This window comes from Gavialis gangeticus, unplaced genomic scaffold (genome assembly GCF_001723915.1).
Source record: "Gavialis gangeticus isolate Ggan-Ray unplaced genomic scaffold, GavGan_comp1, whole genome shotgun sequence".
Lineage (NCBI taxonomy): Eukaryota > Metazoa > Chordata > Crocodylia > Gavialidae > Gavialis > Gavialis gangeticus.
The window spans coordinates 43,189,253-43,202,691 of record NW_017729031.1 but is presented as its reverse complement, the minus strand read 5'-3'; the positions used below and the strand labels follow the sequence as shown (position 1 = coordinate 43,202,691).

General features: G+C 59.5%; 1 protein-coding gene across 2 annotated transcripts in view; it reads left to right on the top strand.

Annotated features, from left to right (window-relative positions):
• STK11IP (serine/threonine kinase 11 interacting protein) overlaps window positions 1-12,771 on the top strand; it is a 60,532-nt gene extending 47,761 nt beyond the window's left edge. For both annotated transcript variants that reach the window (XM_019522682.1, XM_019522683.1), the window contains 14 exons: window positions 978-1,136; window positions 1,424-1,505; window positions 1,600-1,962; window positions 2,164-2,354; window positions 3,229-3,339; window positions 3,880-4,075; window positions 4,561-5,067; window positions 6,083-6,198; window positions 6,354-6,451; window positions 6,618-6,796; window positions 7,029-7,113; window positions 7,830-7,918; window positions 10,743-10,975; window positions 12,013-12,771. In XM_019522682.1, the coding sequence (XP_019378227.1) occupies window positions 978-1,136; window positions 1,424-1,505; window positions 1,600-1,962; window positions 2,164-2,354; window positions 3,229-3,339; window positions 3,880-4,075; window positions 4,561-5,067; window positions 6,083-6,198; window positions 6,354-6,451; window positions 6,618-6,796; window positions 7,029-7,113; window positions 7,830-7,918; window positions 10,743-10,975; window positions 12,013-12,153 (2,550 nt within the window). In that variant the 3' untranslated portion in view covers window positions 12,154-12,771. The remainder of the gene's footprint in view (window positions 1-977; window positions 1,137-1,423; window positions 1,506-1,599; window positions 1,963-2,163; window positions 2,355-3,228; window positions 3,340-3,879; window positions 4,076-4,560; window positions 5,068-6,082; window positions 6,199-6,353; window positions 6,452-6,617; window positions 6,797-7,028; window positions 7,114-7,829; window positions 7,919-10,742; window positions 10,976-12,012) is intronic.
• The last annotated feature ends 668 nt before the right edge of the window (window positions 12,772-13,439 follow it).

Below are 13,439 nucleotides of genomic sequence, written 5' to 3'. Positions count from 1 at the left end.
ACTGCGGGACCTGAACCTATTCAGCCTCCACAAGAGAAGGCTGAGGGGGGGCCTGGTGGCCATCTATAAACTTACTAGGGGGGACCAACAGGGTTTGGGAGAGACCTTGTTCCCCCGAGTGCCTCCCAGAGTAACAAGGAATAACAGCCATAAGTTGTTAGAGAGTAGGTTCAGACTAGACATCAGGAGGCGCAACTTCACGGTCAGGGCGGCTAGGATCTGGAACCAACTTCCAAGGGAAGTGGTGCTGGCTCCTACCTTGGGGGTCTTTAAGAGGAGGCTCAATGTTTACCTGGCTGCAGTCATTTGAGCCCAGTTTTCTCTCCTGCCCAGGGCAGGGGGTCAGACTAAAAGATCTACAAGGTCCCTTCCAACCCTACATCTGTGAATCGCATCAAGCCCTTCCCAGTCACCACAGCTGGAGGTATGGGGATGTCAAGAGGCTGAGACTAGGTCTATGCTCCTGATGGATGCATCCTCTGTACATCTGTCAGGTCCAGTGGTTATCAACCTTTCTGGACTCGGGGCACCTCTCCTGAGACTCGAGGTCCCCCTTGGAGCGTGCCAGCTCCTGGCTTTCCCTTGTTTGTAGTAAAAAAAAAAACAAAAAAAAAACCAAAACAACCTAGGTAATATAGCAGCCTCTGTTGCAAAGAACTTGGCAAGCCCAGAGCCGGTCAGAATGTTTCTACCACTCTGGATCCCTACTGCCAACCTCTAGGTTTATCTTGTGAATCCTATCTGCACACCTGACAGTGTTGACATTGCCTGGCACCCTGCAGCACCCTTGAAAAGGCCTCAAAGCTCCCCAGGATGCTGTGGCCCCAAGTTGAGAACCGCAGGCCTAATCCCTTTCCTGAGCCTGGTGGTTCTGGTAGCCCCATGTCCTGCGGTGGCAAGTTCCATGAGTTAGTGGGGGGTTCCCTCTGCCCTCCCTGCCATGCTCAGCCTGCACCGTTCTCTTCTGTTGGCTCCAGCACCTGCCGAAGTCCAGGCAGCTCTCAGCCCAGTCCTTGGCCTCTGAGAAGACCCTGCTGGACCACAGTGCCCGAGGCAGCTCCTGCACTGCAGACCTCAGTGACAGCCCATCCCCAGGGGAGATCCATGTGGCCAGGCTCCCTCGGAAGCGAAGCAAGGTGCTCTGGCTGGCAGGATGACTACTCCGGCTTCCTTTGACATGGGGGAAAGGGTCTGAGCCCAGACCAAGGATGGCTGTATCGGGCAATGCCCAGGGCTGGTAGCTCCCTGGATGTCTGAGGAAGCCAAGTGCCCAAAACTGTACTGGGGATGGGGGTCGGGTCTCTGCGTAGGAATAGGTTGGAGCGCTTTGGCCTCTGCAGGGCTGGGACGTTGTCCACTCAGATCTTTGTGTTTCCCATCTCCCTGATGGCTCCTCCACTCAGCTGCCTCTGATCTCTTGCAGGGAAAGGGCCGAGTGCGAAGGGCAAGCATCTCAGAGCCCAGTGACACGGAGCACGAGTGCCCAGTGCTACCCCTGTCCACTGGTGAGACTCCCCTCTCCCCCTGTTGTCCCAGCAGTGGGCATGAGTATTTGCCAATGGTGACTGACTCTGGTCTCTTGGGAATGTCTCTGTGCAGGCCTGGTCATGCAGCACCAGAAGCAGCTGGAGCGCCTGGACAGCTTCCGGGACCGCTTCGGCACAGACTGGCTGCAGTACAAAAGGCACCTGGAGGAGTGCAGCCAAGGGGACCCTGTGGTCCCTCTCAGCCATTCTGCCAATGAAGAGGTTCCTGTCAGCCCGGCTGGCATGGACTCGCTGAGTGAGAGTACAGCCCAGGGGCTGGAGACACCCCTGGGGTCTCTGAGGGATGCCTCGCTGCCCTTGGACAGTGCCGGACAGGCACTGGAGCTACCGCTGGAGCAGTCCCCAGGAGATCAGAGGGCAGAGCTGGAGGCAGATGAGCTTGTGCTGAGGGAGGAAGAGGAGGAGAAGCCAGAAGGTAACTGGGTGCTCTCTGGGGAAGCCCATCGGCCACTCTGCGTATGGCTGTCCCCCACCAGGCCCTGGGTTGCAGCCCAGCACAAGAGCTTAATGCTTGGTGCTCCCCACACCTCATCCCCACCCCTGCTCTCCCCCATGGGGCATGAAGCTATGCCCCAAGCCTGGGCAGGAGCTCACCTGCCACCCTCTTGCCTGGCAGTTGACCTCTGCCAGCCAGTTTTAGTAAGCCAGATTGAAGGTGACGGGGACCCGGAGCCCGACTGGATCTTCCTGCGGGTCACAGCTCAGCATGTGATTGAGGTAGAGCTGAAGGCAGCCAGAGTCCTCCACAAGCTGGAGTTGAGGAGCCTGCAGAAGATAGAGACCTCCGAGATGAACTGGCAAAGGATGGTGAGTTGTCCCTCCATGTGGCAGCTGCTCGTTTTTGCTGGCACTCACCAGCATCTCCACCCTCCCAATAGGGAGGAGCCTTGGAGAGAGTCCCGCAATCCAGCTCCCACAGTCCCAACTCGCGTACCACTGCGCGGCCTGCGTGACAGACCTCCACCCACAGCACAATGAGCTCATGCAGTGCCCCCATGTGTGGCTGCCAGACTTCTGTCTACTCATGAGGCAGAAGCTGCTTTGCTGAGCGATGGGGCTGCTCTGACCTCCTGCAGTTGGAGCTACATGGGCTCTGGGGGGGGGCTGTGTAGGTTCTTCCCTGACCCTGCTGTGACCCAGCATAGCACTGAGGTTAGCCCCTGCCCTACATGGTCTCTGCCAGCTTCCCCTGACAGTGGGTCCGACATAGCGATAGTTCTCCCCTTAGCACATGGCCTCTGCCTTGGCCAATTGTGACAGCATTGTCTGCCAGCTACCACTTGCCTCGGGCTCCTGTAGGACACAGGCCCTTCAGGACTGCTAAGCACTTGTCCCTTGGCAACTAGTTCAACTTCTGACTGCACCTGATGGTCTCACTGGAGTCTCAAGAGTCTGCTCCGAGCATCCTCGCAGTGCGTCAGTCACCTCCCACGCTTCGGAAATGGAGGGCAGCAATGTTTTCGCTCCAGCCGTGGAGAGCAGGGACTCGCTGCTTCCGGCCATCCCGACCATTCTCCTTTGGCCCCCGCTCAAGCCCCGTGTAGCCCAGCCTTCAAAGGTCCCAGCTGTCTGAGTCAAGTGTACCAGAGCTCAGGGCATCAAACAGGCACTGGCTGGTATCTCCTGGCAGGGCCCTGTGACCCACAGAGCCCATTCCACAGCCATGCTCTTCTCCTGGCAGGACCTGGAGCGCATGTTCCCTGTCCTTACGCTGCATTTCAACTACATCCGCAAGGACCGGCAGAGGCGCCGATACGTGGTGTTGGATGATGTGCCAGAGCAGTGTCTGCAGGTGCTGAGGGCAGGGGGGGCTGCACCTGTGCTGGGAGGGGTTGGAAGGGCCCCAGTGCCACACGGCTGCCCTGGCCATCTCAGTGCTCTCAAGTGCACTTGTCTGTGCTGCCCTATGGTGCCCTGCAGGTGCTGTGGAAGCTGGGGCAGGGCATTGGGGATCTGTAGGAGGCAGGGCCCAAGTGCAGAGTGAGGGTGGGGCGGGGGACAGGACTCCTGGGTCAGTGGTGGTTGAGGGGAGGAGACCCTCAGGTAAAGGCTGGAGCAAGCTGTCCTCTGCCCCCTGGGTTCACGCAGGCCCCATACCCCAGCCTGGTTCCTGCTCTCCTCCGGACAGGGATCCCTGCAACACGCCAAGCTGAGCAGCTGGAGGGTGGGAGGCACTTCTTCCTCTGCCCCAGGTGCCCGGGGTGCAGGGCTGGGTGGGCCCTTGCTTGGAAGCAGTGTCTGAGCCTGCCTGAGATGGGAGCACTGGTCACACTGGCTGAGCCGGGGGCACCCGCTGACTCTCTGCTCTGTCTTCCCATACTGCTGCCTGCAGTGTGTCCTGGACGTGCTGTCCCCGGCCCTGGAGGAGAACCTGAGACAGCAGGGCCAGGAGACAGGTTGCACAAAGCTCCAGTGCCTGAAGTGCCAGCAGGAGTTTGCTCAGCCCTCAGCCCCTCACCAGCAGGGCCCATGTCCCATGGAGGGCAGAGACTACGAGGGCACAGAGGCCCCAGCTCAGGTGGATCAAGGTACAGGGCCAAGCCTGGGACGAGCTTGCAAGGACCTGAACAGCCCTGGGCCTGGACGGTTCCTGGTGCCGGTGGGCTGTGTCCCTAGGGGAGGTGGCCTCCAGCCCTGTGCTAGATGCTGTTCACGCAGGAGAAGCTGCCAGGTGGAGTGAGGCAGGCTGCGGGCTTCTCCCAGCTGTGAGAATAAATAGCTCCCCTGGGTGTCATTAAACTAAACAGCTGTCTTGTTCCAGCAATGGAAGTGGGACCAGCCCAACAATCCCTGTTTGGGGTGGGGGGTGAGCCTGGCCACAGCTGTCCAATTCCCAGCCAGACTCCTCCAAAGCCAGACAGGATGGGACTTGAGCCAGGGTCTCCACACCCCAGAGGTGCGCTGGATATCGCGGCAGGCCTGGGAGGGGGTGCCCTCGGGCTCTTTGCTACCCCTTTGCAAGGGGAAGTCTGCAGCTGGCCCAGCCTGAGTTCTGACAGAGCCTCTCCTGCAGATGCTGCCGGGCTTGGTGAGCCAGTGGTCTGCCCCAACTGCTCTAGTGACCATGTGGTCCTCCTGCCTTTGGAGATGGTCTCTAGCACGCCTCTGCCCCCCCACTATGCCCCAGGCAAGGACAGCCTGAGTGAGGCCCTGTCAGGGCCTGGCCTGCAGGGAAGGTCCCAGCAGGAGGACTTGGAGCCAGCCAGGGTAGAGGTTGCCCAGGGCAAGACGTTCTACATTGGCATGGAGGACAGCTTGGAGACGGACACCAGCACCGGCAGCAAGACCCAGGAGCTCAGTGGGGACCAGGACAGTGCTGCCCACTCCAGCTCCCGCAGCTCAGAGGGGGACTTCAGTCGGAGGGAGCATGGCATGAAGAGTCACTACTCCTCCCTCAGCCGGACAGACACCAATGGCGGGAGCCTGATGGGTAGCTACCGCTACGGCACCTCCCGGGCGCCCACCCCCTCCCAGCTGTCCCTGAACTCGGAGTCCGAGGAGACGTGGAACCTCAGTCCCTGTGAGTGTGGGAGCAGCAGGGACCGGGGCTTGTGCTGGGGGGGGAGGCTGCAGTCCACGGTGGTCTCTAGGGAGAGGGTGGCACTTCAGGAAGGATCGGTGCAGAAGGGGCTTCCATGCCAGGCAGAGAACAGCACCAGTAGTTCACAGCCATGGCCGGGGAGCGCAGGACTTGGAGCTGCTGCCAGTGCTTTGTGCCCTGCTTCTGAACCCCGGCGCATTGTGTGGCAGGGCCAGGGCCCCGCTGCTCTAGAGTGGGGGAATCCCAGGCATGCGAGTTGCTTCCCCTGGCACGAGATGTCAGCAGACACCCAAGGGACTTGCTGGCCCTGTGCGCGGTGGCCAGCAACCTGGGCTGGCGTGGAGCATTCTCTGGTGGGGGGTGGCAGCACCTGCCCTCTGGTATGAGGGCAGTGCCCAGCAGCACACAGGAGCTGCTGCAATGCGCTCCTGCAGTGGGTTACCAGCTGCCTCCATGCCTGTCAGCAGCTGCCCTGCATGGACTGAGCAGCGAGTGCTCCCCCGTGGGACCCCAGATTGTGAGCCCCGGCTTCCCACGCCATGTGCCAGAGCCCTTCTGCCATGACTGTAAGATGCTTGGAGCAGCTAGAGACCTAAAATCCAGCCCTGGACTTGCCCACAAACATGCCCTCTGCTAAAAAAAAAATTACTGCCCTGGGGCGTGGGAGCCCTCCTGGGCATTGGGCATTGCAGCCCCATGTCCTGTGCATCTCTCCCTGCTCTGTTCAGGGCAAAGGGCAGTGGTGCTACCCTGTGAGTGACAGTTGTGCAGGTGGCATGGGAGGAAGGAGGTCCCTGCAGCTGGCGCCCTCCCCCTTGGAGGCAGTCCTGGAGTGGGTGCTGTGGCAGGAAGTCCCTAGGGTCTACTGCGGGAGTGGGCGAGAGGGGCCTCCCCGCTGCCCCAGCACTGCTCCATTCTGGGGCCTGTTCCAGGCCCTCGGCCACCTTGGGACAGCCCTGACCCATCCCCACTGACCCACCCTCTGCCTCTGCAGCGGTGACGGGCATCCGGAGCCCGCACGACCTGCACAGTGTGGACCACCGCCTCAGGCTCTACCTGGACATGGACATCTTTGAGGAAAACGTGGAAGAGTTCCAGTGCTTCCTCAAGGTGATGCAATCCCCCCGTCCTGCTCTCTGCCCTGCAGGGTCCCGTCTGGTCTGTGGGTGTGGGAGGGGTGTGCAGATCTCCTCGAGGGGCTGGTGAAGAGCTGGGGCCAGGGGGCTGGGATGTGGGTGTGACCTGCTGTTTGCCGCTCTGTCCAGGTGGCCGTAGTGAAGTTTGGCCGGCCTGGGGAGTTCCCTGCACTTGTGGTGGCCTCGGATCTCAGGATTCATGTGCTGGAAGTTACAGGGGAGATCAGGTGAGGCCGCGGCAGTAGGTGGGAATCCTGGGAGTCTCCCTGCCGTCTGTTGAGTCTGCTTAGGGCCCTGCCCGTGCTACAGAGGCTCCTGTGGGAGTCTGGGGTGTGGGGGGAGAATGGTGGAGGAGGGAAGAGACTGCAGCGGTGAGGGACTGTTGGTGTCTAGGGGCCAGCCCTCGGACTGGCTGACAAAGAGCGACTGCCGCGCCCTCTCTGACCTCTGCTACCTGGAGATGGGGCTGGGCCGCCAGAGCCTGCACATGGAGTTTGAGAGCCCAAAGGCCTCCTACAACCTCCTGATCCGAAACCAGTGTCGCTGCGACCAGTTCCTGCAGTGTCTGACATGTAAGAGCTTTGGGGCAGAGGGGAGCTGGGGAATGGAGCAGGGCGGAGGGGAATGGGGCACAGCCCAGGTGCTCCAGGCAGGAGGTCTGCCCTCCTGGCAAGAGGCTGCTGCAGGGCAAGGGTGGTGACCCCGTTCTCTGGCAGGCTGAGAGTGAAGCAGCGCGTTCTCTGTGGTCCTCTGCTGCTGCCAGAGGCCAGAGCACTGGTTCACTCTGCCTCTCTGCTCCTCTAGACCTCATGCAAGAGCTGCCAGCCAAGAGCGGGAGCCCAGTGACGGAGATCCCCATGGTCCAGATGAACCCGCAGCATTGTCTGTGGTGAGAGCCGTGTGGGGGGGGCACCTGGCCTGGCTCTGGTGAACTGCAGCATGCTCAAACCACAGCTGCCAGGCTCTGCTCTCTGCTGCTGTGAGCACAGCACCATCGATGTGCCTGCTTCACGTTCCAGGCCCCTGTGGGCTCCCTACACGCTCCCCAGGCTGCAGAGTCGGGGGAAGGGGCCCCAGAAGGTGGATGCCCTCACTGCGCTGGCAGGCTTCTGCCAGCAGCTGCCGTGCGGAGCAGCCAGTGTATGCAGGCTCCCACCTCCCCACTGGGGAGGTGCAGCTGCTGGTGAGAGTGCTGCAGCTGTCAGGAGGCCTGGGCCAAAGCAGTCTCTGGTCGGGTCTGGAGCTGGCATGGCTCTGCTGGGACAGGGAAGGGCCCATGGCCAAGCAGTGTGGGGCCTGGGCTTCCTCAGCTCTGCAGAACTGACTGAGACCAGGGTAGAGAGCACAGCAGGAGGCGGCAGCTGGAGCTGACAGGGCAGGCACAAGGCTGGAGGGAGCCCTGAACAGGGAGGCTTTGAGTCTCCAGTGGGAGGACACCAGTGGACCAAGGCATGTGTGCATGCATGGGAGACTGGGGGGGTGGAGTTCAGCTGCCGTGTCCAGCAGGGGCTGGGAGGGATGAGCTGGGAATGACCGGGTCGTGATGTAGAGACAGTGAGCAAGTGGTGCCAGCTTCCCTGCCTGATGTGCCCCCATCTCTTCCAGGCCCTTTTTGGACTGCAAGGCCCTGGACTCAGCAGCTGCAGACAGCACAGCCCCCGGCTTCTTCTACCTGCTGGCCTACCTGATCCAAGGTACAGAGCTCTGCAGGGGCACAGCCAGCCAGATCTTGGGTGGGTAGCAGCACTTCTTCATCACTCTCCTGGACCTGCTGCAGCCCCCTCAGGAGAGGCTGATGGTCAGGGGCTCTGTTCTTAGGGTGCTGTTTAGTTCACTTAGAGCATGGTGCTTATGACACTGAGGTCGCAGGTTTGATTCTCCAGTTGGACTAGATGATCTCTTGGGGTTCCTTCCAGCCTTACTTCTCTACCATGATTACTTACAAGGCTTCAGGTAAACTGGGGAGGGGAAGAGCCCCAGGTGAGTGTGAGGCAGGAGACGAGGCCCTGACAAAGATGTGGGAGCTGGTTCTGTCCCAGGCCCAAGGTGACTGGACCAGTGGTTGTGGGACCTCAGCAGGGAGTGAGAGCACTGGGTTGTGACTGGCCTCTCCAAGACTGTCCAGTCCAGCCCTGCCCTGGGGCAGGATCTGTGTCTTCAGCCCCTTCCTGGCCCATGTTCATCTCAGTTGTTCTGAAACTTCCCGTGGAGGTGGCTGCATAGCAGCCTGCCAGGGCTGAAGCACTAGCGCAGCCCCCTGACTGCTGGGGAAAGCTTTGCCATCCCTCTCCCTCTGCAGATCAGGCTTCCTCCAGGTGTGGAGAGCCAGCAGCTGCTGTCCTCTCCAAACACTGGGAGACTTGCATTCCCTGCAGGCTGTTTTCTAGACACAGCAAAGCTACTCAGGCTCAGCCCAATACTCTGTTTGCACGCAGGAAGGAATTTTCCCTCCTGGTCAGATTGATACGGACGGGGGGTGGTTTGCCTTCCTCTGCAGCAAGGCATGGCTTCTGCCTGGGGTGTCAAGAGCATAAACAAACAACCTTCTGGAGTAAAGCATCCACACCTGAGGACAGGAGGGTGATCCAGGTGGATCTGGACAGACTCATGAAATGGGCGAACGAGAACCTGATGGTGTTCAACACTGAAAAATGCAAGGTTCTCCACCTCGGGAGGAAAAACTTGCACCATGCATATAGGCTTGGTAGTGCTACGCTGGTTAGCAGTACAGATGAAAGGGACTCGGGGGTCATGGTTGACCACAAGATGAACATGCGCCTTCAGTGCGATGCTGGGGCTAGTAAAGCGAGCAAAACGCTGGCTTGCATCCATAGATGCTTCTCAGGCAAATCCCAGGACGTCATTCTCCCCTTGTACTTGGCCTTGGTGAGGCCGCAGCTGGAGTACTGCATCCAGTTTTGGGCTCCGCAATTCAAAAGGGATGTGGAGAAGCTTGAGAGGGTGCAGAGGAGAGCCACGCGCATGATCAGAGGTCAGGAAAACAGACCTTACTACGACAGGCTGAGAGCCATGGGGCTCTTTAGCCTGGAAAAGCGCAGGCTCAGGGGTGATCTGGTGACCACCTATAAGCTTATCGGGGTGACCACCAGGATCTGGGGGAAACGTCTGTTCACCAGAGCGCCCCGAGGGATGACAAGATCGAATGGTCACAAACTCCACTGTGACTGTTTCAGGCTGGACGTAAGAAAGAACTTCTTCCCTGTCTGAGCCCCCAAGGTTTGGAACAACCTGCCATCGGAGGTGGTTCAAGCGCCCACTTTGAACGCCTTCAAAACACATTTGGATGCTTATCTTGCTGGGATCCTATGATCCCAGCGTACTTCCTGCCCCTGGGCAGAGGGCTGGACTCGATGATCCTCCGGAGTCCCTTCCAGCCCAAATGTCTATGAAATCTTTTGTAGAAGCTGGATATTGTCCACTGTAGTTCCCCTGCCTTCCCTGTGGGAAGTCCAGGTGTGATGTCGGGGTGGCAGTCATCTTGCATAGAGCTGAGATGATAGATTGTACAGGATGGGTCGGACAGGGCTGATCTTGCCTTGGGTGAGGGTTGGACTAGACGTGACCTCTGCAGGTCACCTCCAGCCCCACGGCTCTAGGATCACCTGAGACATCCAGTGCCCTGAGCCTCACCTCAGGCTGTGTTTTCTGAATGTTTTATTGGTATTGCTGTCCTCTGCACTTGCTCCCATGCAACTGCCCTGAAGGACTCGAGCTGAGGCCTTGCCTGAGCAGAGCACAGTAATTGCTGTCCCTGCTGCTTGCCAGTGATGCTCCCAGTTTCCCTGTTTGGCAGCAGCCTCCTGTGCAGTGGGTGTCTGATCTCTGTGACCCCCATTCTCATATGTGGCGCTACACCCAGGCCAGCTGCTCCCTCTTCCATGCCTTGGGCTCCTCCTTCCCACGTGTCATCCTCCATCGCCTTGTTGCCTTTTGGGTTATGTACCCCATTTTCCAAGGCCCGGTCAGAGTGTGTAGCGCTTGCAGCCCCTTCCAGTTGCTCCCGGCTTGATTGGCAAGGAAGTTCCATGAGCCAAGGCTGTAGCTAGACAAGTTCCAGGTGGAGCAGAGCGCTGCCTTGAAACTGCAAGGATTGAGTGACCGCAAGTGATGGATTGTCTGTGTGTTGGACTCTCTAAGTAGACAGAAGCCTCTTGGAAAGTCTGTGACCAAATTCAAGGTGTTGGCTTTGTGCACAGTGCCAGTGAGCTCCCTCCTAGGATGGAGCAGGGTGGAGGGGTCCAAGCCCTGCCCCTTGCACTCCAGGGCAGGTGGGAAGAAATGTCACACCCTGCCCCTCCATGTGGGAAGTGGGGCTAGGTCCTGTGAACATACGGTTGCTGGGGGACCCTTCTTAGGAGTGCAGCAGCTGGCACGGGGCCCACTGCAGGGCTGGGGAGTGGTGGAAGTGGTGTGTGATGACTCTGGGGTCCCTACGTGGCCAGCACCTGGTCTGTCTTGGTGACACCCCTCCTCCTTCCCCCTCCTCATCCTTGCCAGGTGCCTCTGCCTTCCCAGTGACGTTGCTGAGCACGCGCAGCACCCTCTTCCTGCTGGAGGAGAGTCACCAGTGGCAGCAGGGCCAGCCCCCGTCAGGGGGAGCAGACGGGGAGATGGAGCCGGAGCTGGAAAGCAGCGTTCAGGTGAAGGAGAAGCAGCCCCTCAGCAGCATCAGCAGCATCATCACCTACCGCTTCTCCCCCTGCAACGTCAAGCTGATGCTTTACGACGAGGTAAGCAGAGGTCTCCCCTTCCCCACCCCCATCCAGGCTCGGGCTGCTGCCCAAGGGTCTTGGGCTAAAAGCAGATGTTGCATTGTTTACACACACCGCTTGAAGGGCAATTCTAATTAGCCCCATTGTCCCCCAGGAAAAGGCACGATCTCAGCACTTCTGAGGTGCCTGCTTTACGTTATGTGCATTGTGCAATTCAGCGGTTAATTGTGCAATAAATTTAGATCGGTCACATGTGCAAAATAATTACCACACCATGAAACTGAGGATTGAGCTGTAAAAAGAGCCAGCCGGCTAGAGCTAGTGCTTGATGTATGTAACAGCTCCATGGCTGGTTTCTGTCCAGTTTTCGTTTGAACATGTGGCAGGGCCTGGAGGGACCTGAAGTGGGACCAGGGGCTTGTCAGTCTATGGGATCCCAGGGGAAGAAGCCTTGTCTTGGGCAAAATTCAATGTCCTAAGGGTGCCCTGTTTCAGTGCAGTCCTCCTGCCAGCAGGGCTCCATCCTGTAGCCTTGTGCCGCTGTGGTGCAGGGGCCTCTCAGAGATGCTCTGTTAAGGGCACCCTCAGGGGCAAGCACTCCCCCAGCCAGTGGCTCAAACTCGTGGGCCCTTCTGTAGCTGTTCTGAGTAGAGCAGCAGCCAGTTTCAGCCCCTCCTTGGAGTAAGGTGGGGAATCGGCCAAGCAGGAATAAGCTTGAGCCTGCGCTTACCTGTTCTTCTCCTTCACCTCTCACTCCCTAGTTGTGAGAATCGCTGCTCTGAGCCACTGTCTTGGGCATATCCATGTCCCCAGGCTCATCCCAGGCCTCGCTAGTGCACAGGCTGGGAGTGTGGGCCCTGGCACTGGGCCCCATGTGGCTCAGGGTGAGAGGAGATGGTTTGCATGGAGTCGTAGATGTCGCCAGTTGATGCACGCTCCCCCAGCCGAATAGCGGGGTGGACAGACCTCCACCTGTGAGACTGGTGTAGTGGGTCTCACAGCAGCCATGGAACTGAACTGTCCTGGCCACCCTCTTCCACTCCCTCACCCTCCAGGTGCTGAAGGTGGAGAGCACGTGGCACCTCCGCACAGAGTGCCCCGAGCTGCTGGCCGAGCTGGTGGAGTGGATCCGTGGCCCCTGGGAGGAGCTGTTCTCCATCAGGCTGCAGCAGGTGGTGCACGAGGCACTGGAGTGAGCATGTTGGGCATGTGGTGGCCAAGTGACCCCTACCAAGGGCTGCTGTCCTGCACCCCTGCTTCTGGTGGGTGGTGGCCCCTGTGCCTTCCCCCCATGGGCAGCACCAGCCTCCTCCAGTCCCATCTACTCTGGGCCCATGGACACGGCCCCATGGGGGCAGCACTGACCTGCAGCCTGGCGGCTTCTCACAGCCCTGCTTGAGGGCAGCGGTGACCACCCCGGTCACTTCCTACCTGCCCGATGGGGGCAGAGCCAGTGGGAACTGGGAAGATAGGGCCAGGGAGCATGTGGTGGGACCAGGCAGTGGCAGGGCCTGGTGCTCTCCAGGCTGGGCTCCTGCTGCCCGTTCACTGGGCACAGCACTGTTGTCTTCTCCCTGCTGCTGAAACCCCTGGTAGCTGCATGCTTTGCTCCTCGGCTCCCAATGAGCCCAGCTGTGCACAGGGCTCTGGCTTGCTGCTTGTGGGGCCGTGTCCCTTGTCTTGGCCAGGCCCTGTGCTCAGGGTCTCCCACAGCCTATGGCAGGGAGGGTGAGGGTCTGCTGGGCGGGACAAGAGCTGTTTATTTTAAATGTGAGTTTTACGGTTTTCTATTGTAATAAAAGCTTCTATTTATCAAGCTGTCCGTCTGCCCCCTGCACCTCTTGCCTCCCTGCTTGGTACTGAAGCCTGCGGTAGAGGTGCACCTGACTGGAGGCCTACCAGGAGTGACAGGATGCTGCAGGCTGGGGGTGGCTGGGGCAACAGGGCATCTGGCCATGGAGCTGGGGCAGATGCAAATGCCCTGGGCTAGCAGTAGGGATCACTGGGCTCCTGCACGTGCCACTCCCAGTTCTTATAGTTTCATAGTTGGTCGGGTCCTGAGCAGCTCATCGAGTCTGACCCCCTGCCATGGCAGGAAAGAGTACTGGGGGCAGACGACCCCAGCAAGGTGTACATCTAGCCTCCTCTTAAAGCCCCCCAGGGTAGGAGCCGGCACCACTTCTCTTGGACGTTGGTTCTAGATCCTAGCCGCCCTCACCGTGAAGTCACGCCTCCTGATGTCTAATCTGAATCTCCCCTCTGCCAGCTTGTGACCGTTATTCCTGGTCACTCCTGGCAGTGTTTGGGGGATCAGGGACTTCCCCAGCGCCTGCTGGTCCCCCTGACTAGTTTGTAACAGGCCACTAGATCCCCCTCAGCCTTCTCTTGTGGAGGCTGAACAGGTTCAGGTCCCGTTGCTTCTCCTCATAGGGCCTGCCCTACTGTCCCCTGACCATGCAAGTGGCCTCCTCTGGACCCTCTC